The 22,910-nt window shown below is 33.0% G+C and overlaps 3 protein-coding genes across 3 annotated transcripts; 1 reads left to right on the top strand and 2 right to left on the bottom strand.

Moving 5' to 3' along the window:
* Positions 1–9,801: 9,801 nt before the first annotated feature.
* LOC107428909 (bidirectional sugar transporter SWEET2) lies at positions 9,802–13,344 on the top strand. The gene is made up of 6 exons (XM_016039508.4): positions 9,802–10,235; positions 11,360–11,396; positions 11,519–11,735; positions 11,832–11,990; positions 12,132–12,251; positions 12,387–13,344. The coding sequence occupies exons 1-6, from the start codon at positions 10,175–10,177 to the stop codon at positions 12,498–12,500; spliced, it is 708 nt and encodes a 235-aa protein (XP_015894994.3). The 5' UTR covers positions 9,802–10,174; the 3' UTR covers positions 12,501–13,344.
* Positions 13,345–13,621: 277 nt separating this feature from the next.
* Positions 13,622–15,435, bottom strand: LOC107432602 (uncharacterized). The gene is made up of 2 exons (XM_016043785.4): positions 14,873–15,435; positions 13,622–14,123 (listed from the first exon to the last, which is right to left on the bottom strand). The coding sequence occupies exons 1-2, from the start codon at positions 15,401–15,403 to the stop codon at positions 14,073–14,075; spliced, it is 582 nt and encodes a 193-aa protein (XP_015899271.2). The 5' UTR covers positions 15,404–15,435; the 3' UTR covers positions 13,622–14,072.
* Positions 15,436–21,888: 6,453 nt separating this feature from the next.
* Positions 21,889–22,900, bottom strand: LOC107432596 (ylmG homolog protein 1-2, chloroplastic). The gene has a single exon (XM_016043777.4). It carries the CDS (start codon positions 22,809–22,811, stop codon positions 22,110–22,112), a length of 702 nt encoding a protein of 233 aa, XP_015899263.2. The 5' UTR covers positions 22,812–22,900; the 3' UTR covers positions 21,889–22,109.
* Between the last annotated feature and the right edge of the window lie 10 nt (positions 22,901–22,910).

Raw genomic sequence — 22,910 nt, 5'->3', positions numbered from 1 at the left:
GATCTAAGGTGGTTGATATTCTTGATGATAACTTAATCTCCTAAGGAATATGATTTTTGGGGCATAACTAGAATATAAGCAAGTAATGAATGTTTTCTTATGATTTGAGAATCTAGTAACTAGTTTATAGTATTTCGTTGTGATATTAAAATTAAGATTTAAATTTCCTTATTGCTCGAGGTATGTATTCTTGGAGTTTGTTTGAAATTGGAAGAATTTGAGGTATCTTCAAGAATGATATTTGAGATGATGAAAGGACTCGGACTTGATCTTTTGGCTTCATATTTCTTGGTGTTGACAATCTTGAGGATTTCTTTAGGCCTTATAAGCAATCTAAAGCTCTCCATTTGAATAAATATAAGGAACTTTGTTTTATGACTTTGATGAATTTGGTTAAAAGGAAGATGTTTATCGAGGTTAAGGAAATTGGAAAATCAATGAGGAACATAGATCTTATAATTGCAAGTACTAGGAGTGTAATCGGAGGCAAAGAGAATAATTTACATTTTAACTTTGTGACACTAGTGTTTGGTTTGAGGAAATTATATTTAAGTTCTAAACTTTCTTTTTGAATTGATGGATGGAGTTTTTTTTTGAAAGTTATGAGTTGTTACTTATACTTCTAGACAGTGGAGGAAGCACGAACTGAATTATTCGACTCATGAGTTTGAGCTTGCTGCAATGATTTTTTTTATATTGCAAGCTTGGAGGCACTACTTGTATAGAGTTGCTTGTCGGACCCTTACTGATCATAGGAGCACTAAGTATTTGTTTACTCAAAAGGAGTTGAACTTAAGGCAAAGGAGATGGATAGATTGCTCAAAGATTATGATTGCGCTAATTCCTTGATGTTTGAGTTGCACGGTTGGGTGTTAATTTGTGCATGCATACTTCATGAGGACTTTTTACTAGTTTTTGACTACGACCAATACTTATGGATTGTGTTGTTGAGATCCAATTTGAAGTCCCTTACTTAATGAGTATAAGAAGGAAAGCTAAACAAGGGGGAAGTTAGATTTCACTATCAGAGGCAATAGAACATTGGTGATTGCTTATAGGCTTTGTGTTTCTGCAAACATAGAGCTGAAAAGGGCAAGTACTGGATGAAGCGCATAGTTTTGCATATGCCATACACCTCGGTAGCGTCAAAATGTACCATAACTTGAAAAAGCATTATTGGTGGGCAGGGATGAAAAGAGAAGTTGCTGATTATGTATCCAAGTGTTTCATTTGCCAATAAGTGAAAGTAGAGAGATAAAAGCCTTTTAGATTTCTACAGCCTTTATCCATCCTAGAATGGAAATGGAAGCGCATCACAATGGATTTTGTATTCAAGCTTTTCCCCCCCACAGTTCAGAGGCATGACGGTATTTGGGTGATCATGGATCGACTCACTAAGTCTGCACATTTCCTACCCTTTCGTGAGAAGTTTTCTCCTCAAAAGTTAGCGGAACTCTTTATGAATCATATAGTGAGCTTATATGGAGTGCCAATATTGATTATATCTAACAAAGATCCATGATTCACTTTGAGATTTTGGCGAAGCTTAATGAATGAACTTGGTGTTAAGTTAAATTTGAGTACCGCTTTTCACCCTCAGACTGATGGACAATCTGAGAGGACTATTTAGACCTCAGAGGACATGTTGAGGTCATGTGTGCTACAGTTTAGGGGGGAATTGGAATGAGTATCTACCTTTAGCAAAGTTCACCTACAACAATAGCTATCACTCAAACATTGAAGATGTCACCTTATGAGGTGTTGTATGAGAGACAATGTCGGACTCCATTATGTTGGAATGAGACGGATGAAAAGAAACTTCTAGACCCTGAGATTGTTCAGGCGATAGTGGATAAGGTCAATATGATATGGGCCAAGTTGAAAGTAGCACAAGATAGGCAAAAGAGCTATGCGGATGTGCATAGGAAGGATCTCAAGTTTGAGGTTAGCGATCGAGTATTCTTCAGGCTCTCTCCTTGGAAAGGTGTAGTACATTTTGGACAACGAGGAAAGTTAAGTCCTTGCTACATTGGACCGTATGAGATAGTAGAGAGGATAGGTCCAGTGGCTTACAGGGTTGACTTGTCGGAGGAGCTTTCTCGAGTCCACGTGTTTTTCACATTCCATGCTCCGCAAGTATATTTCAGACCCATCACATGTGTTGGAGACACAGAAGATTGAATTTAGGGATGACTTGTTTTATGAGGAGCAGCCAGTGCAAATTTTAGGAAGGGAAGAGAAAAGGCTTTGCAACAAGACTATAGCTTTGGTGAAGGTTCTTTGGAGAAACCAAATTGTCGAGGAGGCGACTTGGGAGCGAGAGGATCAAATGCGAAGTCAGTGTCCTTACCTCTTCCAAAACTAAGTTATGAATTTCGTGGATGAAATTTCTTTAAGGGGGGTAGGTTGTAACACCCCGTACCCTAAAAAAAAAAAAATACATGATTAAACAAGTTTGACCAAATTGACTAAGTTTGACCAAGTTTAACCAAGTGAATATATGGGTTCAAGTTGAATTTTTCAATAGCCAATATTTTTGGTTTGACTGAGGTACCATTGTGTAGATCTCGTCGATACGAGTTCACAGACTGGTGGCACGCCAAATTCTGAGTTACGGATAAAAAGTTATGGTTCTGAGAAGTTTTAAGCATAAGTTTTAAATTAGTGTCCAAGTTAGTTTTCAGTTTTTGTCTATTAGTGATTTAGGCTCTATATAAGCCTCGGTAAGTGTGCCAAACAGGAAGAAAAGCCCAAAAATATCCATTTCCTCTCCAAAACCCGAGAAAAACACCCCAGACCCATAGGCCCGAATTGACCGTTTTTACCTCCAACCAGGTTTACGCCGTTTGACCCATCTCCGACCACCAACTTGATACATGTGCCGGCTAGAGAGGAGCGGGGCGAGCTCGGCTGCAAAATTTCACGGCCACTGGTCGCCAGACGCGCCCAGATCGGGCTGGAGAAGCCCGACGGCTAGAAATGTTCTCTCTCCTCTTTTCTTGTGTTTTCCGGCCAATCCAGCTCGACCCATACCTCTATCCCACCATTTTCGACCCCTCTTGAGTCCATTTCCATGGTTAGATTGCCCAAAATCCCCACCATTTGAGAGATCTCTCAAGTTCAAGTTCCGCCGAACCTTTACATCACTTTTCCGGTCACCGGAGGAGTCACCGGACCAAGGTAAGACCACTGGTGAACTTCTTGTCTCTTGGGCTTTCCGTTGACTTATAATTTGTGAATTTTGGAGGTCGTTTGATAATTTTCCTATTTTTGGGGTTATTTGGCTAATTTTCGGAGAAATTGGGACTGTGTTTGGACGATTGTGATTAAATTGGTTAGAATTGAAGTCAGATTAGTGAAATTGGATAATATTAGGACCTAATTAGGGGTTTAATTTCGAAATATTAGGCTTCGGGTGAAAATCTTCAATTTTGGGTATCGGATCCTAAGGATATGCGGTATAATTGGATTGCCCGGTGTCCAATTTATACAATTTTATGGTACTGTAAATTATTTTGAGACATTTGGATTTACAAGTGTCTCTGGTTTAGTTGTTTGGAGTCTGAAGAATATTTTATTATACAGGCACTCGCGTTGAGCCTAGAGAAAATCCTGTAAAGGAGCAGACATGAGCATATACAGTACTGTGAGTGGTTATATTATTTTTAAATGTTTTGGGCATATAGTATAATATATATATGTGGTTTAAATATTTTATGTATGTATCATTTGATTGAAATGTTGTTTTATGCATATATAAATATTTGCTTTCACATATATGTGTTATCATTTTATATGACTTTTGATAATATTTTAAGTGATTTTCAATTTTAATGGGTCCATAAATGGACTTGTGGTATTTAAATATCTTGGTAATTAAATTGAGTTTTTAAATCATTTTGGAAACTATTTGGTTTGAGAAACCAGATTGAAAATCATATGATTTTAAGTATGATCAAATATTTTATAATTTTATGTGCTTAAAATTGGTTATTGGTGAATATATTTGACTGTGGTATTTCTGATTTTCGTATGAAATGATGTTTTGAGATTTTGAAGTATTTAATTAAGCGGTGGAAGTTTAAATGTTAAATTATGATTTATGATACAGTATCGTTTGGAAAAGTATATATATAATCTTACAAGATTGTTTCATGTATACTGTATTGGTTATTTTTAAATCGATGTACCATGTAATGCCAATACCTTGGATCAGTATTATATTATATTATATTACCGCGCGCTGGGTTTATGACGGTGCCGTGAGGTTGGTTGCATCCAATGGTTATCTATTATTACCACGGACTGTGAGATCGAGTTTATCCGACGGTTTATTATTATTACCACGGTGCCATGAGGTTGGTATCATCCAACGGTTTGTTATTGCCACGGACTGTGAGGTTGGGTACGTCCCGACGGTTATTTATTATTTCCACGACACCGTTCATATATTGAGGGTCATGAGGTGGGTGTATCCCACGGTTTGTATATTGGTATGTCGTATGGTAGATTGTATATGTTTGTATATATTGTTGATTTACAGATATTGTGGTGATTTCTGTATTTTCATATTTATTTGGTGGAACTGTAATTATTATAGTTTATGCTCAAATGTTTATATCTGGATTTGAAACATTTCATAATATTACAATAATCGTTCATTCATACTTTTGAGCATTGATTTTTATGATATTAATTGGGGTACAAGTTTGGGTTTTGTGAAATAATTTTTAAACGGGAAACTTTTCAACGAGTGGAATGAGAGATCTTGAGAGAAAGATTTTTCAGAAATAAACCATTACTTTTCTATTATGCTATGCCACTCACTGAGATTCTTTATCTCACGTTTTATTGTTTTAAATTCGTTCCCCTAGGCTTAGGCAGCTAGTAGCAGTCTACCTCGCGCATAGCTTATCGTTTGTTTCCTTCCACTGCAGCAACCGTATTTATCTTTTCTTCACCTATTGTTATCTTCTGGACTTATTTATTACTTATTTGTACTTATAGACTTTGTTGACACTCTTAGAATGCTCTGATTTTAATTATGGGACTCAGTAGAGACCATGGTACTCATATGTGTAGTTATGGCCTATAGTATAGTAGGTCGGTTGTGGACTTATTTATATATATATATATATATATTGAGGTATTAACGTTAATGCTGGTGTTTGATTATCTACGTTTTAAGGTAAGGTTCCATTGGGTATTTTTTAGGGATTGTCTAGTGGGACTTCCTTAGGCGGGATCACCCGGAAGGTCTTGGGGAGAGTTCCTGGGGCGGATCCTGTCACATGGCCACAATATGGATTTCATATATAAATTCTACAGTAAGCAAACATATAGAATATAAGAAAGAAACATGTATGCCATGTTATCTCAAATGCAAAGTTGATAATTTATTCTTGCTTTTAAGGGAACCTCTATTTATACTAAAGAATGTGGATTATTTTCTCAAGCCAAGTCAGACTACATTTTCTCTTTCGCTTCTCTGAAATGGCCTGAACAGTGGCTGGAATGGTGGGTTGGAAAGGGTGGAAGCAAGCTGGAAGAGGAATGTAGGTTGGTAGGAGGAGAGGAAATTTTGGAAATGGTGGTGTGAGCTAGTGCGAGCTGCTGCAAGCTGCTACGATTTGGAATTTTGGCAAAAGCTAGTGTGAGCAGGAATCCAAGAAAGGTGCGAGCGGGAAGTAGCTTGGGCAAAAATCCACACGTGAGGAAGCTTGAATATGGGCTGTTCATGACAGATGTTAAAATCCAAAGGCTCTCCATTTTCAGCATATTTTTTGTCCTGATGGCTCCTATGAGATCGGTCCTCATTATAACCGGCCTCTAAATATATAAATAATATATATACTTAATTTTATTTTAATAAAATAAATTTTATTTTTTATGATCATTAGATCACATAAAAAAATTTAGAGTGAAGATCGGGAAAGAAAGGGATTTGACGGTGAAGAAGGTAAGGGAGAGCATATAAAAACTGAGAAGAGGAATGATGTGAAATTATGTTTTTATTAAAAAAGAAAATATAATATGTAATTATGAGTTTACCCTGTGACTGTTGAAGTTAAGGGAAGAAAATTAACAGTTGGGTTTGTTTTGGTAATTTACAAACATAAAGGGAGGTGATTGATGAATTCCAATAACCGTGTTACTAAAGTGTAATTATGATATCTTAGAGAGGGTCTAAATGTAATTTCTCTAAAATTAAAAGTAAAGCATAAATACTTATCAATTATTGGAGTCTAAAATAAGTCCATCTCCCATAAATTTGAACTTTTACAAAAAAATAAATAAATAAATTAGTACCTTAGCATGACAACCGCATATTTTGAGTTTAACCCTTATTACTAGTAGTTTATTTCCATTTTCATATCTTTAACAGCAATAAAATGAAATTTTCCGTCTTCTATTTAATTAATTGTTGTAGATCGTGATATTTGTTCGTTTTTATATTGACTTTTTTTTTTTTTTTTTTTTGGCTAGAGCATTTTTTTTTTTTTTAATATTTACATGGTTCTATCAAGAATATATATGTATATATCTATATACAATAACGTAACATGTACACATATGTTATAGATCGTGATATTTGTTCATTTTTATGTTGACATGGTTCTATCAAGAATATATATATATATATATACACAATAACGTAACATTTACATGTATGTTTTTGACTGATTCGTAAATATATTTAATCCCTCCTATATTAGCTGCACGCCGTAGACTTTGACTAAATTTATAATTTATTTTTCCACCATGTGAGTTTTTCTGCAAATTACTTCAAAGAAATATATTCGAATCAAAGTCCTTATCATAAAGTTTGAATTTGATTAGACCCTCAACTATCTATGTAAGTTCATGAATGACTATAATATATAACGTTTCCTTTTTTTTTTCACTCACCAAGGAAAAGGAAAAGGGTTTTTTATTTTATTTTATTTTAATTTTCTCTTTGTTAATTTGTTTAAAATAAATATGTAAATTTCTGAGTACGCATGGTTAAACAGTACTTTTGAACGTGTAGGATCGGAAAATAAAATCAAGGATGTGAACTTTTTGTTCTAGGATTAAAAGTTCAAAAAGTATTCAAATAATTAGCATTTTTTTAAGGGTGAGCAGATTATTTACCCTACTTTATTATTTTTTTTCCCTTAATGTTTAGATTAAAAGCCACTAATTTCATTTTAATTATAAGATAATTAATTATACTAAGTACTCTTCTCATTTTGCTTTAAGAAAATAAGCAAATTTTCTTTTTCCCACATAAATACTAGATCCTTCAAGACAGTTAATGTAGTCATAAGCTGAAGCTTTTTATTTTTTTTTTTGCATATGATTTCAAAAGGATAACACATGAATGAATATATTTTGATATATTTGCTTGAACTTTAGTAGAAAGCAAAATACAGATTTCTGCACTATGCATATTAAATCCCCCCAAGGAAGAAACTTAATTGCTTAATTTGCTATTGAAACTTGCCTGATCATTGCTTATTATTCTGTAGGACGTGAATTAAAAGATATCATAGCAAAAAGAAGAAAGGTCAAATTGCCTTTCATACCCAAAAAAAAAAAAAAAAAGGTAAAATGATAATAATGATGAGAAGAAGATGATGAAATTGTTGTTTGAGACGGAAGAAAAGGCAGGTAATTTAGGGTCATTGTCGTTTTCAGTAGGTGGTGGATCTGAAATTTTCCAAAAATTATATAATATTTATGACCAACGAATCACGACAAGCTTTTCTTTGGGCCCACCTCTCCATATAATTTGCTTAGCTGGGGCCCTTATCACCTGATTAGCTTTTGCCGTTTTGAAAATTAAAAACGTGGACAAAAGGAGGATATGTATCCTACATATAAGCATATCTGGATAAGTTATACATATCCATTTGGATAAGACTTAGGCACTTAGTCTACGGGGGGGAAAAAAAAAAAAAAGAAGAAAAAAAAAATTGTCAGTTGGAAAATTTGTTAAAAAAAAAAAAAACTATTACAAAAAGGAAAATAAACAAAAACATAACTACGACACAAAAGTATAATAGAATTAATGATTATATACGGTTTTATTATGGTAAATATCCATGCTTATAGAATGGTGTGCACAGTGATAGGTGTAAATAAAAAAATAAAAAATAAAAAATGTATAATTTTTTAACATTATGTCCATTAATTCTATTATACATCATGTCCATTCGAACTGTTAGTTTAATAGGAATATGGTTCACACTTTATTTTAAATATTTTATTAATGTGTTAATTATTGAAAATTATTATTTTTTTAATTACATTTTTATTTGAAATCATTAATTAATGTAAACAGTATCAGATTTGACATGTTAACATGACATTCCCACACTCGAATTATCTATTTCATGATTGGATTGTTGAAAATCTAAACTAGGGGGGTTTCTTTTGGTAAATAAATCTAAATTAAGAGTTGATTGCATTAGAATAGGAAATTGAATAAGGAAAAAATAAGAAGTGCGTGAAACTTAATTTTTTTTTTGGGTAATATGCACGAAACTTAACTCGGTGTTGCCTTTAATATGCCATGAGAATTGGACAAGAACCTTTTTTTTTTTTTTTTAAATCAATTTCAATAATTTTTTGTCTCTATTTAGTTGATATTTTGAATTTAAGATCTATCAATCCTAATTATATATTTATTATTTTTTAATCGTATATGTAAATGGTTTATCAATTCAATTAATTTTATTTAATAATTAAAAAAATTACTCAAAGTACTAAACTAAAAGCATAAACTTCACAATATTTTTGACTTTATTAATTATTTGAGACAATATCATAGTTTAGCAAATATTTCTACAGATTACTTAAAACAGAGTAGAAAAAGTTATCGTAAAAAACATACCTAACATAAAACACACACACACACACACACACACACACATATATTTGGAGAAAGCAATATAAAAATATTTCGGTGGTTTTATACAACATTCTAGTATATACTTCAAAAAGTTTTAGATTAAAACGGCAATATAAAAATATTTCGGTGGTTTTATACAACATTCTAGTATATACTTCAAAAAGCTTTAGATTAAAAAGGAACTTTTTATTTTGGACAAATATTTCTTATTTGGTGACAAAGATATCGTTCTGTTGTATTTGGTAGGGACTTAATGTGATAATGAGAATGGGAATAAATTAATTAATGATAAGGGTGAGTTTGCTGGGTTTTTGTCGGTTCAAATATAGAATCTAACACCAAAAAAAAAAAAAAAAGGTCTAAATTCAAACATATATTTGGAACAAGCACCTATCTTCCAAAATTTCTAACTTTCCTTTATTCAATTTGACTTCTCTTTTTTATTTTTAATTTTCTCAAATCCAATTTTAACAATTCCAACAAGTATTTTTGATTTTTCTCATCTTAATCTAGAAAAAAAAGGATTGAAAAAAAAAAAGAAAAAAAGAAAAAAAGAAAAGAAAGCTGTTTTACTTTTACATACCTATCATTTTGAATGATCTACAGAAATAGAATATTAAATTTCTATTTAATTTTGTGAAGTAAATATAAACAACATACCAAAATTTGATAAGTGGATGAGATTGATAAGCAAGAGATCTAAATGACACATTGATGACACATAGTCAACTGCTTTTGCGTGATAATGGTCGTCCAATGTGGATGTTTGGGTCCACAAAACCCACCGGAAATCGAATGCACCCTTCTGCCAGCTCATGATTTTTTGTCCGGAAAACAATCATTCATATAATATTGCATAGTTATTGGACTAAAAGATAAAATATATTGCTTAGTTGAAAATAAAATAAAAAGGCCACAATTTTTTCATTGTTTTAAGCATTTAAAAACCCCCTGTCAAGTCCATGCCAATAACAAGTGGCTTGTGAAAAAGCCGGCAAAGCCTGAAGGCCTTGCACCTTTTTTTTTTTAAATTTCTTTTTTCTTCATAAAAACTAGTGGAGCCGCGTGAGCATAAGCTCCGGTTGAAAAGAGAGAGAGGCTTAGAATTTTTTGGAGATAGAGACAAGATTTTGGAGATACAAAGCATTGATTTTGAATTTTCTGATTTTGGTGGAGTGTTTGTTGTGGTGAAAACATAGTCAAGAGGATTTGATTTTCTTTTTGACGAGCTGGGTTTTCTTTAATTGGTCTGCGCGGTTCTGTTTTTAGAAGGAATTGATGAATCTTTTCGTTTCAAACTCTGTCTACATATTTTTGAAGAATGCAGCTGGAGTCGCCGGTACACTTCCTTTCTATGTGTATTTCCTTTTTGTGTTTTTGTTGTGATGCATGGCTGTGTTCCTTGTTTTTCTGAATTTGATTGTGCATACAAAAGAAAACCCATGTTTTTGTTTCTGGGATTTGATTCTTATTCTATCTGCTTCATTTCTTCGCTTTCCTTGCATAAACAAAGGAAACCCATTTTCTTTCTTCTTGAATAGTAATCATGCAATTCCGTTTTGGCATGAAACTGTTTGATACAAGGAGCTTCTTTGATTACTCAACAATCGTGTCAAAAGCCCCTATATTGCTTTTGAAGTGCACGTTTTAATTTTACCTTTGGAGTTTTATGTTTAAACTCTCTGTATTTTGCAAGCCATTTGAAACTTGATATAATGTTCATGACCTTCTGGTTGCCGGATATATGTACTAATTTCAGAAAGTGCCATTCTGTTGTATTTTTGATCTTTTGAGAACAAGGAATTTACGCTTAAATTGTTGGTTTTTAGCCGAGTGATGTCAGAATAGAAGATTTTCTTGCGCCATTTTCGTGAAATTGATAAGTAGGTTTTTAGCGAAGCAAATTTATGGACTTTGACTTCCAAAAGGAAGAAAGCAGTTTCTGTTTGTTGATGACAACAGGTTCAACCATTGAAATTGCGTTCAGCTATTGAAAGCATTTTTTTTTTTTTTCTGATTTAAATACTATGCAAAGCTGGTTTAGCATTTAAATGTTGGCAATTAGGTCCATCTTAATTTTCTATGCACCTTTATAAGAGGAAAAGTTCTTCTGTATTTGAAATGGATTTTGAATGATACTCTGCTTGATAGAGTGCTTTCATATGTGTTGTTTAGAATGCATTGATAGCAAATCTGTTTGCTGCCAATTAGACTCTGTTAGTAGGTGTCAGAATCAATCTGAACATAAGATGTAGAGTTGAAATTTGTAGTAAAAATGCAAGGAAAATTGACTGGATTACTTCATGACATGAGAGAAGAAAATGCAGGTGTTAATGAGGGAAAGGCAAACAAAAACAAAACTCAAATGTTACTATTATTCTTCATTATATCGGATTCCATATTGTGATAAGAAATTTGTTTTACAAGATTCCATTATATCTGATTCTTGTTCTTATTCCACAGGGAACATCTTTGCGATTGGGCTGTTTGTGTCGCCTATGTAAGTTTCACCTCTCATATACTAATTTTTGTGGAAAGATTTAAACTTGAAAAAACAGAACATTGGAGGAATTGTAAATCATCTCTTACTAGTTTCTCTAACTTCTTGTCTTAAACTTTCAGACACACATTTAGGAGAATACTTAGAAACCGTTCAACGGAGCAATTTTCAGGGTTGCCTTACATATATGCCCTCTTGAACTGCTTGATTTGCTTGTGGTATGGAATGCCTATCATATCTCCAGATAACCTAATGGTTCTGACGGTCAATTCAGCGGGTGCAGTTTTTCAATTAGTCTACATAATCCTCTTCATATCATATGCTGAGAAGTCACAAAAGGTTAACATTTCATGTAATATACTTGCACCTGTTACTATGGATTCCTGCAATCTGTTAATGTTTCTCATTAATTTTTCTTTTGAATGTTGCTGGCAGGTGAGAATGCTGGTGTTGCTGCTGGCAGTTTTTGGCCTATTTGCAATCATAGTAGGTGGGAGCTTGCAAATAATTGATTTTTCTATGCGGCGGATGGTTGTTGGATTGCTAAGTTGTGCATCGTTGATATCAATGTTTGCTTCTCCATTGTTTATAATTGTGAGTATATTAAAGGCATTTCCATTATATATCTGTATTGATGGTACATTTTTTTTTTTTCTTTTTTCCTAATCATAAAATTGTCTAAATTTCAATTTCTGTTTTTTTTACCTTGATATTATTTATTCATTTATTTTCCAGAATTTGGTAATCCGTACAAGAAGCGTTGAGTTTATGCCATTTTATCTGTCCCTTTCCACCTTCCTCATGAGCACCTCTTTCCTTCTTTATGGATTATTTAATAGCGATCCCTTCATCTTTGTAAGCTAACTTCACCACATAAAGTTTCAGTTTTCCTGTTTTTAGAGAATTCGAGGTTATAATTTCAGAGTTCTTTCTTTCTTATATGTATTTATTTACTTTCCTTACGACTATATATCTGCTTCTCAATTTCAGGTCCCAAATGGTATAGGAACGATTCTGGGGATTGTACAATTGGCGTTGTACTTTTACTATCACAATTCATCTCAAGAGGACTCCAGAGAACCCTTGTTAGTTTCATATGCATAAATTTATTTGCATCAAGAAGAGGTAAAAAGGCACATATTGTTTTCAAACCAATTGTTATGCTCTTTCGGTTAAATGTTGTGGGGGAGTTCTCCGTTGTTATACATGACAGAAAAACAATACCTTCTATTCCATCTCATGTACGGTTTCTGAGCTTTCACGGAGCATTCAAATAAATAAATGCTATGCTGCTGTGCTTCCTCTCTATGCAAAGAAGTGATTTCTATGCATACACCAGTGATTGTAAACCGAGTTCTATCTACATTTTCCTAGTTCCTATGTGGTTACATTTTCCAATTTCAATCAAAGTTATTTGGTTCCCATTAGTCTCAAGGCTCGCAGTAATAATGGTATAGATTTCCAAGTTGAAACCTAAAGATTGTGTTGAGCCCCTTCATGCTTCCCTATTGTGCTTCACTTTCTTTCCATTTGCACAAGCACACATTCTTTGATCCAACTTTCGATGAACAGATGGACATTTACTTTTCAGTGTGTAGACCCATAATTGTCAATGTTGAGAAGATCATCAGGATCAGCAATTTTCTCACCTTCTTGCTTGCAAAGCTCTTAGATATGGCTTTATCAGCTTTTGTAAGTGCTGGGAATCCCTGAGACAGATCAAGTAGGGATAGGAAACTAGGGCCTGCTTGCCATTGATTTGTACAAGTAAAGTTCCACGGTTTTCATTTTACAATTTCCTTTATTTTTTTCATGTTATTATTACATGCAATTTGTAAAGTTAGATTTATATGGTCATAATACGTTAAAAAGTCTTTCTTTAAACTCTGTATGATTTCAAAGTATATGTTTAGCGTGTTAAAAATCATTTGGTTGCCGTGACCCTGAATATTGTCGTTGTGCCAAAAGTTTCATGAAATGATTAGATTTCAATAATTGTAACTACATTTATCTTATGGCTTTGAGGGTGTCTCCAGGCATGTTCACATTGTACACAAAGAACACCCCATTTCCCACCATAAAAAAACAAATATATATATATATATATATAATAATTATTAAAAAAAAACAAAAAAACAAAAAAACAAAAAAAAAAAAACAAAACGCAGACACATAATTTCCATAACTCTGATAATGACTGGAGACCAGCCCCAGAACTTGTACAATTCCAGTACTTGAAAATATGATCTGTATTTTGTATGGTCCAGGCATTAGGTTCTGTTTTATCTTTGTCGTAATAAAAGAGGGTAGTTTTAGTTTTTTTTTTTTTTTTTTTTTTGGTGGGTAAAATAAAAGATGGTGGTTTGTGAATTTGATATTTTTCAAATTTATAGGTGGATGGGTTGGGGGTGTCCTAGCTTTAGGTGCAACAAACAGGAGTACTAGGCAATTATAGGGATTAAATTACTATCCTTTTAAAAGGTACAGTATTATTATATATCATGGTCGGTGAAATGTTACAGCTGTGTGTAGATATTGGGGCTGTTAACTCAAAAGAAAAACTGGACCAAGTCCTCTACTGTAAAACAACCCCCAATTCTCCGTGTAAGGTACTATAAAAGTGTTCTTTTCTCAAACCAAATTCACCTACTACAAAAAAAATAAAATAAAAAAATATTACAGCAAATCTCTCAGTGTTTTTCTCACAACAGCAGCACCATTTTCTTTCTGCATGGAAGTAAAATAAATAAATAAATAAAATAAAGTCAAACTGTATATTTTAGGAAGCACAGATGCAATAAATGCTGCTATAGAATTAGGAATGTTGAAATTATATTCCAAACGCGTTTGCTTCGTGGGAAAATTAACATAGGCCCTTATTGTTTTACAAAAATTGACCTGACCGGGACGCATGAAAAGGCAATCTTAATCCAGCTTTTTGACTGGCCCTTGTTGTTCTTTTAACCTGACTTGGACGCAATAAGTAAAAGACAATCTAAATCCCAATTTTTGACTCTTTTTATTTGGCATCAAGTTTCCAGAATCTTGAAAAAGATTCGGTTATTAATTATTCATATGATACAAAAATGTAACTTTCTAACCAGAATTTATCTCGTTAATCTAAAAAACGACTTGCATTGCAATACAACAAGCAGTCACCGAGATAGTGACTAAACATAACATTTAGTGACATCATTATACTCTTGAGTCTCTGACCACACACAACATTTAATTACGGTCACATGTTGTGATTGAATCACATCTAATCACAGACAATTTGTTATGTGATAAAAAGTGAATTGCTTTATTTTTTATTATGTTTTTGGATATAATAAAAGTGTGACTGTTGATCTAATTGCCTAATTCAAAACTTAACTTAATTATTCAACAAAGTTCCTTTCCTTCATGTGAACGATTATAAAATTATAAACAACCAAAGCATATTAAAAATATAATAATAATAATAAATTAATTACCTCGTTGGTAGTTATTTTGCATGGATGAGTTTCCTTATGATCAGCATCACAACGAAGTTGTCCTCTTTCATCATACAAAATAAGCCCACTAAACCTTGGTAGCTCACATTTCTCCCCCATAAGTATTGGTCTTTGCCATACCGGTGAATCCGAATTATGGCTTGGCCACCTCAAATCAAACTCACTACTCACCCTTTTCTCAAGCAATGGAAGTGGTGTCTCCCTCCAGCTCCCTCCCTTTCTTTCCTCCCATTTACTCGCTTTACTCCACCGCACGGACCCCATCAACGCCCGCTTTATCGATATCCAACCGCACGTTGGCGTCTCCTGATCTGAGCATTCCCTTCCTATGGCTTTGTCAACTTGATCGTTTGCTTGAAGGCTAAGAAATTTCTTCCTTTTGGACTTGTTTCTCAGCAACATGGTTACCGTGCAAAGCAAGGCAACACCGAATGCGGCGCATATCAATAGGACAATTGCTTGTTTTGTCGATAGCTTGCATTTGTCTTCTAAATCCCATAAGGCTTCCATGCGCCTTTTTTTTGTTTCTCACAGAGTTTGATAGTGAGAAAAGAAAATGTTTTATGAGGTCAGATCATATTAGCATGGAAATAGATGCGTTGTGGAAAAAGGAATAAATTGTGCATTGATTTTGTGGGGTTGGTCCAGGTAGGAATTTTCACGTGAGGCCCACCGTTTATTGGGCTTGGGCTCTGAGGGGTTGCAATTTAGTGGTGCTTAATTAATTGCATTTTAGACGTTGGGAATCTTCACCGTTTAAAGCTAATAAAAGCTATCACGTGGTCTTCATGATCCATATTAACTCCAAAAGATGGAGAAAATTTGACAGAAGGTTTATTTATGTCATTGGGTGGTAAATATAGAATATTAAGAAATTTGACAGAGAGGATATTTATGTTACTGGGTGGTAAATATAGAATATTAAAACCGTAACCACTCTTTTATCATTATTATTGTTATTTTTTAATCTTAAAATGAAAAATTCAAACTCATACTCTATTCGAAAATAATCTGGAAAGACAATGATAACTTCACGATGTGATCGGACGGCATGGATGTATTTAAAGGGGTTCTTATCATAATAAAATGAGATTGACTTTAAATTTCATATTTTGTAAACCATGGAAAATTTTCAGATTCATTTTAAATTTTCCTTCCCCCCCCCTCCTTTGTTTTAGATATACTTATATAATTTTATTTATGTCACCTATTTAAATTTGAAAATATAATTCCAAGTTAAAATAGCGAGGAAATAGAATGAAATTACATGTTGATTCTTTTAAAAATCTTATTGTATATTCATATATATATTTACAAACAGTTGGAAATCGGTGAAGGAAGTTGATGGAAGCTTTCATTACTAATTAAAGCATAGTTTTGTACGCAGTATATTTTTGTTTTGAAAAGTGCAAAACATTTAATTTTAAGTGAATTATCACATATAACCTATACCGAGGAATGATTCAATGAGGAATTGATTAATCCTATTGTAATTTTCATTCGATAATTTTTATAATTTGGATTTCCAAACAAATTGTTCATTTGAAATAATTAAAAGTAAATTATCAACCAATATATATATATATATATAGTTGGGAAGTACACAAGCAAAAGGTTAGCTAATATCTCATTTCATAACATTGTTAAAATAGCCTTAATCTTATGGGCAAGAGAAGATTTGGTCGATTCACCAAAAAATAAAATAATAATAATAATAATAATAAGATTTGGTGGCTAATCATGCCATACAAATACCAATCAAAATACCATTAAATGATGCTGGCTGCTTATTATTATTATTTTAACTAAAAACTACATTGTACTCATAAATTTAGACAAGTGGTAAAATCACAAAAAAATATATTAGATATTTTTAAAATAAATAATAATAATTTGTTACAATAAATAATAATAATTTATTACTTTTAAATATATATATATATATATAGACACTAATTATTTTTAATTTATTTATTTATTTATGTTTTGATAAAAATATTTTTTAAGGAAGAGATATATCTGTACAAGATTTATCTCTGTACAAAATATTATAACTCTAGAAGAGATATAATTTTAGATAGAATTGTATTCATTTGAAAGAGTATTATACTATATTTCAAATGGAAAGGTGTATTTGATGTGTTCGAAGAAGGTTTAGTTTAAGGTTGCTGTAGATTATGAAAAAAATCAGTTAAAGCTCTACTAAAGCAACAATTAATTTTTTTGACAATTTAATTAGTGTTTGATAAACTATTATTTTTAGATTTTTAAAAGTTACAAAATTAGAATTTAAATATTTGATAAAAACCCTACTTAACAATGTTAATTGTATATGTTGACCAAAATAGATATGAATAATTATCTTCTCATTTATATATTATTACTATATATGAATGGGTAAAAATGAATTTTATTATTAGTTTAAGTATCTAATAGTAATTTTAATTTTAAAATTCTGATTATGTTAAATGGAAAATCTAAGAACTACATTTGATTACTTCTCAAATTATAACTTCTGGAAAAGTAGATAATTAAAGAATATAAAATTTATGGGTTTACTAAATACTATATTTAATGAAAAATTCTCCTATAAATCAAAAGCAAGGGTTTAAAACAACCCCAAACACACACTAAAACTCTATAAATAAAAGTTGTTCAAACATAGATAAATACAATAAGAATTTCATGTTATTTTATAATTTGATATTCTCTTTTTCAAATAAAATATATTCTCTCTCTCTCTATATATATATATATATATTTTTTTTTTTTTAAGTTGAGATTGTTCGTAAGCAGTGCAAATTCTGCATACAATAAACAAGATATCTGAGTCCATTGTATTTTGGAGGCATTTTATCAAAAACCCTTATTTGCAGTCGCAGTTTACTGGAAATGTGATAAAATTCTATTAACGATATCGTCATATTGGTCGGGCTTTGAACTCAATTTACCTGTTATTTTCTATTTTTTTATTCTATAATTTCATACTAACCAACAGAGTAAACCTTCAACCTTGGATATGGGTGAAATCCCCCCTCCCCCAATTTGCAAAAAGGAAGAAGAAGAAGAAGAAGAAGAAGAAGAAGAAGAAGAAGAAGAAGAAGCAGCTACAGCTTACCTCCCTTTAATTATAATTCCTTTTGTATTTTGTTCTGTAAACTCTAAAATTCCTCAAATTTTCTCTCTAAACTATCATTCCTGTGTCTATTTAGTATACTCATGCAAATTTTTTTGGTAAATTTAGTTAAATTAGTCATGCATACTGTAAAATTATGCTAGCTTGCAGCTTCAAACAAAGTCTAAATACCTTATAACAATTGAAAAGCTTGGACAACAATACGGGAACCTGCTGGTTTTGCCACCTCTCTTTCAAGTTCCAACAATGATTACGAGTTTAATCGATTTTAATATTCCAATTTAATTATTTTATTGTTTTCCATGAATAGCGTCTGTTAATGGACGAGTATACAATTGAAAAAGAGTATTTGAAACTTTCAATGTGGCATGGCTGACTTCTTGGCTCTCAAACACAGTTCAACAGAATTCGATCTCAAATTTCAGCAACAGTCAATTTTTTTTTCCATTCAAACTCCTCTTCATCCTCGTCAATTTAGAATCTCTTGCATGTTTGTACCATTATATACGCTCGAGGAAATATTGCTATTCTTGCTCAAATGCTCTTGGATAATCAATAATGTTCTCTTTGAGTTTCATTTGCTGGGTTCTTGAGATTACATTCACAAACAATAATAATAAGTAATAATACAGAAAATAAAGAAGGTTGTTTTCCAAGTACCAAGAAATATTATTATTATTTTTATAATTGGGATAGTTCTATCAATTGAAACAAAAAAATAATAATAATAAAAGAAAAAAAAAAAAAACCTTACTAAATGACACCCACGAAATATAAGAAAACCATTATGCAACATGTTATGGAATTAAAATGGGGAAAGTGTGTCATATGACATTCAACTACACACTCATTATGACATACTTTTAGATGTTGAGGATATGCAAGTTTTCTGCTGCCCTTTATCTAGCATAGCTCAGCACAAACACTAAATCTAAGCAGACCAATAATTCCATCAACCGAAGGGGAAGGAACAAGGGAGGGTGGAGGTGAACAAGTGCCCGAAGGAGAAGGAAAAAAGTGAGGATTGTTATTTCGTTTAGTTGCAGCCCCTACAACTGCTATAAACATCATTCCATTACTGTTACTGCGATTCTTCTCCAAATGCCAATTTCCTCCATGCTCTCCTTTTACCTCTTTTGCAACCTTATTTCTATTGAAAGTTAATACATATAAAACAGAGTTTATATCATTTTTAAATGTTGATTTTATCCTTTTACTATTGATGCCTCTTCATTCACGGTTAAGGGTTATCATGCATAATGGCTTTTTGATCAAGTAAAAAGTGATACCTCCACATTTTAGTAAAAAGGGATTGATCCTAACTTTTGGTAAAGTATATTTACTTTTAGTTTTACCATTGTCCTTTTACTATATTATCTTCACATGAAGTCATGTAAATCTCATTATAATGTCACTTCAAACTTGTAATAAAATTCCACTCCTTGTTTGTATTTTTTTCTTCTTCTTTTTATTAAAGCAATCAAATGGTAGATACCATATGAATTTTGAATAACTCCTACTTATCAAAATTATTAGATATAACATCACACCTAGTTGGACTAATTGCTTGAAATAAGTTGCTTATATTTGTATCTTGGGGGTATATACTTCAGGAGCACTAGAATTTCTTCCCTATTCTGCAACATAACCATCAATGCTATGAAATGATCTCTTCAATACATTGGAAAAGGCATTCAGTGACAGTGTCAAGCTAGTTACCAGGTCTTGGATGGAGAGCTACAACAAGATGACTCTTTATGATCACTTCTTCATAGGCTTCACCAAGATTGTTTCTAAACTATATGTCCTCGCTATTTGTCTCTTACTTCTCGTCCAGCTACTGCTATATTTCTTAAGATGATCAGATTCTCTCTCTCAAACTACCAGTCACTGCTTTCTCCCTTTCTTGTCTTGTGCATTCTTCGTTTTCCACAAACAATAAAGCAACCCAACTCAAAGCTTAAGAAATTTTACCTGTCAAGTATTTGATTACTGTTACACCTATTGAATCTTGCACAACAAGGATAGTGTTGAATTTCCTCATCCTAGTTAATTATTTGAGGAAGTGTCGACTGCAAAATATGGTATTTCTATAGTACAACTCTACAACTCACCTGTCAATTACATAAAGGTAGAACACAAGTCAACTGAATCCAGAATTTCTAGAAATTTTCCACAAGAGTTGTTTTTCTAGGGTTGAGAGAGTTGAAAGTTGTAAGTTTTCATGACCATTACTGGCATGACAATTCAACTTCACCAGATAAAAACATTCTGTGCTACTTCCAAAGTTCAGAAGGTGCCTCTTATCATTCTTCATTTATTATGTATCTTAATATCTTATTAAGCTTAAATTAAATTCCATAATTATCAAACCTATGAGATGTATTAAGGTCAGCATTCCTGTTGTCCGTAGGCTAAGAATTTGTCAACCTCTATTCTTCCCAAAATTTTAGAGAACCATCCGCTCATATTGCTATTTGTAGTCTAAATGTAATGCATGTATCATATTCCTTAACAACCAAAACATCCCTTCAAGATTAGGAACTATTAAATGATCACATTTTTGACATTCAAAAATATGCAAACAATTATTTATTCTTGTCATTAAAAATATTGCTCTAAGTGATACTCCACTTGCTCCAATGTGATCTAGAAACTAGGACCATAATAATGAATACCGTTTAGATTTTATGAATCCTCCTAAAGATTTTGCTACCAAAGACTGTATAAGAGGAATATACTATGTTTAACCTTCAGCAAAGGAAAGCAAGAAAACGATCTAAATTCTAAGGTCTAGAATCTGAAGCAAAACACAATCCAGTGATAATTCAAAGAATTATACATAACTTTCTCTGACATTAACGTAAAACAAATAAAATATTAATAAAAACAAGAACAACATAGAAACAAAGTTTCAACAAGCCAATACACTTTTTTTTTTCCCCCCTCAGTAGTATTTAATGGACCTTTCCAGCTTTAATCCAAATCTAAATCAAAGATTGCGTTTCAAGAATAGCCATAAATAAGGGTGGTCCGAATGGAACAGTAAATAAGCATAGTTTGTTTAATCTTAAAGACAGTAAACCGAAGCAAACATATGTATCCTACTCCCTGGGAGCCTGGAGTTGCTTATATTCCTCCCTAGGATTGTTTTCTGAGTTTCAGTAGTTCATAATAATAAGATAAAAAGCTAATGAGCTAACTCGGGATGTTGCAGTACATTGGCAAAGAAAGTAAAGATTGTCTGTATGCACAATCAATGCATAAAAAATCCAGAATTTGTGTAGGTCACACACGCCAACCTAAAGACTATTGCAACAAAAGCAGAACACAAGAAATAAACCCAACTCTTCTATTATTGGGAGTATTGGAAAAATCACTAGGTTCAAAAGCTTCCCACATCTTCCCAACGTCTCAGAAGTATCAGCCCATATTCCAAAAAAAAAAAAGAAAAAAGAAAAAAAGAAGCATTTACCTTCAAGTTGTATATGAGCTTTTATCTCTTAAATGTCCATTACAACAATAACAAGTAATAGGTACATAACTCTCACAGAAATTTACTTCACTATTAACTGACTGCAATATCATTTCAAAGAACGTATGGAATAGAAATTGATAAAAATATTCACCGTACTCAATATAAGCAAATGATTAAACTGCTTAATGAATACAAATGATAAAACTCAATGAAAGTAAGCAAAATTAAATGTTTTAACTGCCTAAATTGAATGAAAGATATGCATAAAGGTCATCACACTGCCTAAATTGAATGAAAGATATGCATAAAGGTCATCACAGAAACAATCAGGAATACAACGAATTTGGAACCAAGAAATAAAAATGCAATAACAAATACATATAAAAAAAAGAAAAATCTCATTTTAAGAACTGTCAAAATTTATATACTCTCACTGAATTTTCAAGCTATCGTAGTATTACTCTTACATCAACCATAACTAAACCCAAAACCACAAATTAAAATCTAAAACACAATATTAGTAATTTGCTTTTGCTTACTTTAAGCACGAATCCAACCCAATTATCAACTAGCCAAACCCAGAAACCTTGCATCTTTCCAATTCAATACATTCCTCTACTGCTATTGAGAATGGAACCCAGAGTCCCCAACACAGCGAACGCCAAGAGCGGGCTAACATCCAAGGTATCGAAAATCGGCGGAATTATATTGCGGAAGAGGTTCAGATACGGATCGCAGAGGTCGCGAATCGCCGAAAGAGGCTGGCGGTCCCACGGAATGTTAGGGAACCAACTGAGCAAAACCCTAACCATCAAAACCCCACTGTAAATGTCGAGCCACTTGGCAAGCCCAGCCGCTACCACCGTCAGCGGCGTGTTCAGGTAACCGCTTGGTCGGTCACGGAGGGCCGCGAAGAACAATGGACCAGCGGAGCTCCAAACAGCGGGTCCCAGAATCGGAGATACGGAATTGAAAATGGTGTGAGGGAGTTTGCGAAGGACCAACAAGGCTAGAGAGAGGATGGTGGTGACGGTACGAGTGGAGCCGGTAAGAGGGGACTGAGCCGTGGTGGTGGTGGTGGTGGCAGTGGTGGAAGATGCGGAGACGGTGAAGACGCCCCTAGGGTTTCTATTGGGTTTGGCGTTTGGGCGAAGATTGAAGGAGGAGGTTTTGAGGTTGAGATGGAGGTTGGGACTGTGAGGGAGCGAGAGGGAGTGAGAGTGGAAAAGAATTGGTTTGGTTGGGTTAGGGTTTGTGAGGAGAAGAGCTTGGGACGCCATTGGAGATACCGAGGTCGACGCCATTTTTGGGTTTCTTTTGCAGAGAAGACCGACCGCTGAGACTGAGGAACGTAGCGAACGAAATCAACGAAGCTTATATTGGATAATGATTCAAGGAAAATT

The sequence above is a fragment of the Ziziphus jujuba genome, chromosome 11 (assembly GCF_031755915.1).
Source record: "Ziziphus jujuba cultivar Dongzao chromosome 11, ASM3175591v1".
NCBI classification, from domain to species: domain Eukaryota; kingdom Viridiplantae; phylum Streptophyta; class Magnoliopsida; order Rosales; family Rhamnaceae; genus Ziziphus; species Ziziphus jujuba.
This window is presented reverse-complemented; position numbering and strand designations above follow the sequence as displayed.

Bases quoted from the DNA above. Each gene is read 5' to 3' on its own strand.
- LOC107428909 (XM_016039508.4), top strand. From the start codon at position 10,175: ATGAATCTTTTCGTTTCAAACTCTGTCTACATATTTTTGAAGAATGCA. The intron at 11,397-11,518 runs GTAAGTTTCACC...TTAAACTTTCAG, and splicing joins GGGCTGTTTGTGTCGCCTAT to ACACACATTTAGGAGAATAC. The intron at 11,736-11,831 runs GTTAACATTTCA...TGTTGCTGGCAG, and splicing joins ATGCTGAGAAGTCACAAAAG to GTGAGAATGCTGGTGTTGCT.
- LOC107432602 (XM_016043785.4), bottom strand. From the start codon at position 15,403: ATGGAAGCCTTATGGGATTTAGAAGACAAATGCAAGCTATCGACAAAA. The intron at 14,124-14,872 runs GTAATTAATTTA...ACTTCCATGCAG, and splicing joins GCAAAATAACTACCAACGAG to AAAGAAAATGGTGCTGCTGT.
- LOC107432596 (XM_016043777.4), bottom strand. From the start codon at position 22,811: ATGGCGTCGACCTCGGTATCTCCAATGGCGTCCCAAGCTCTTCTCCTC.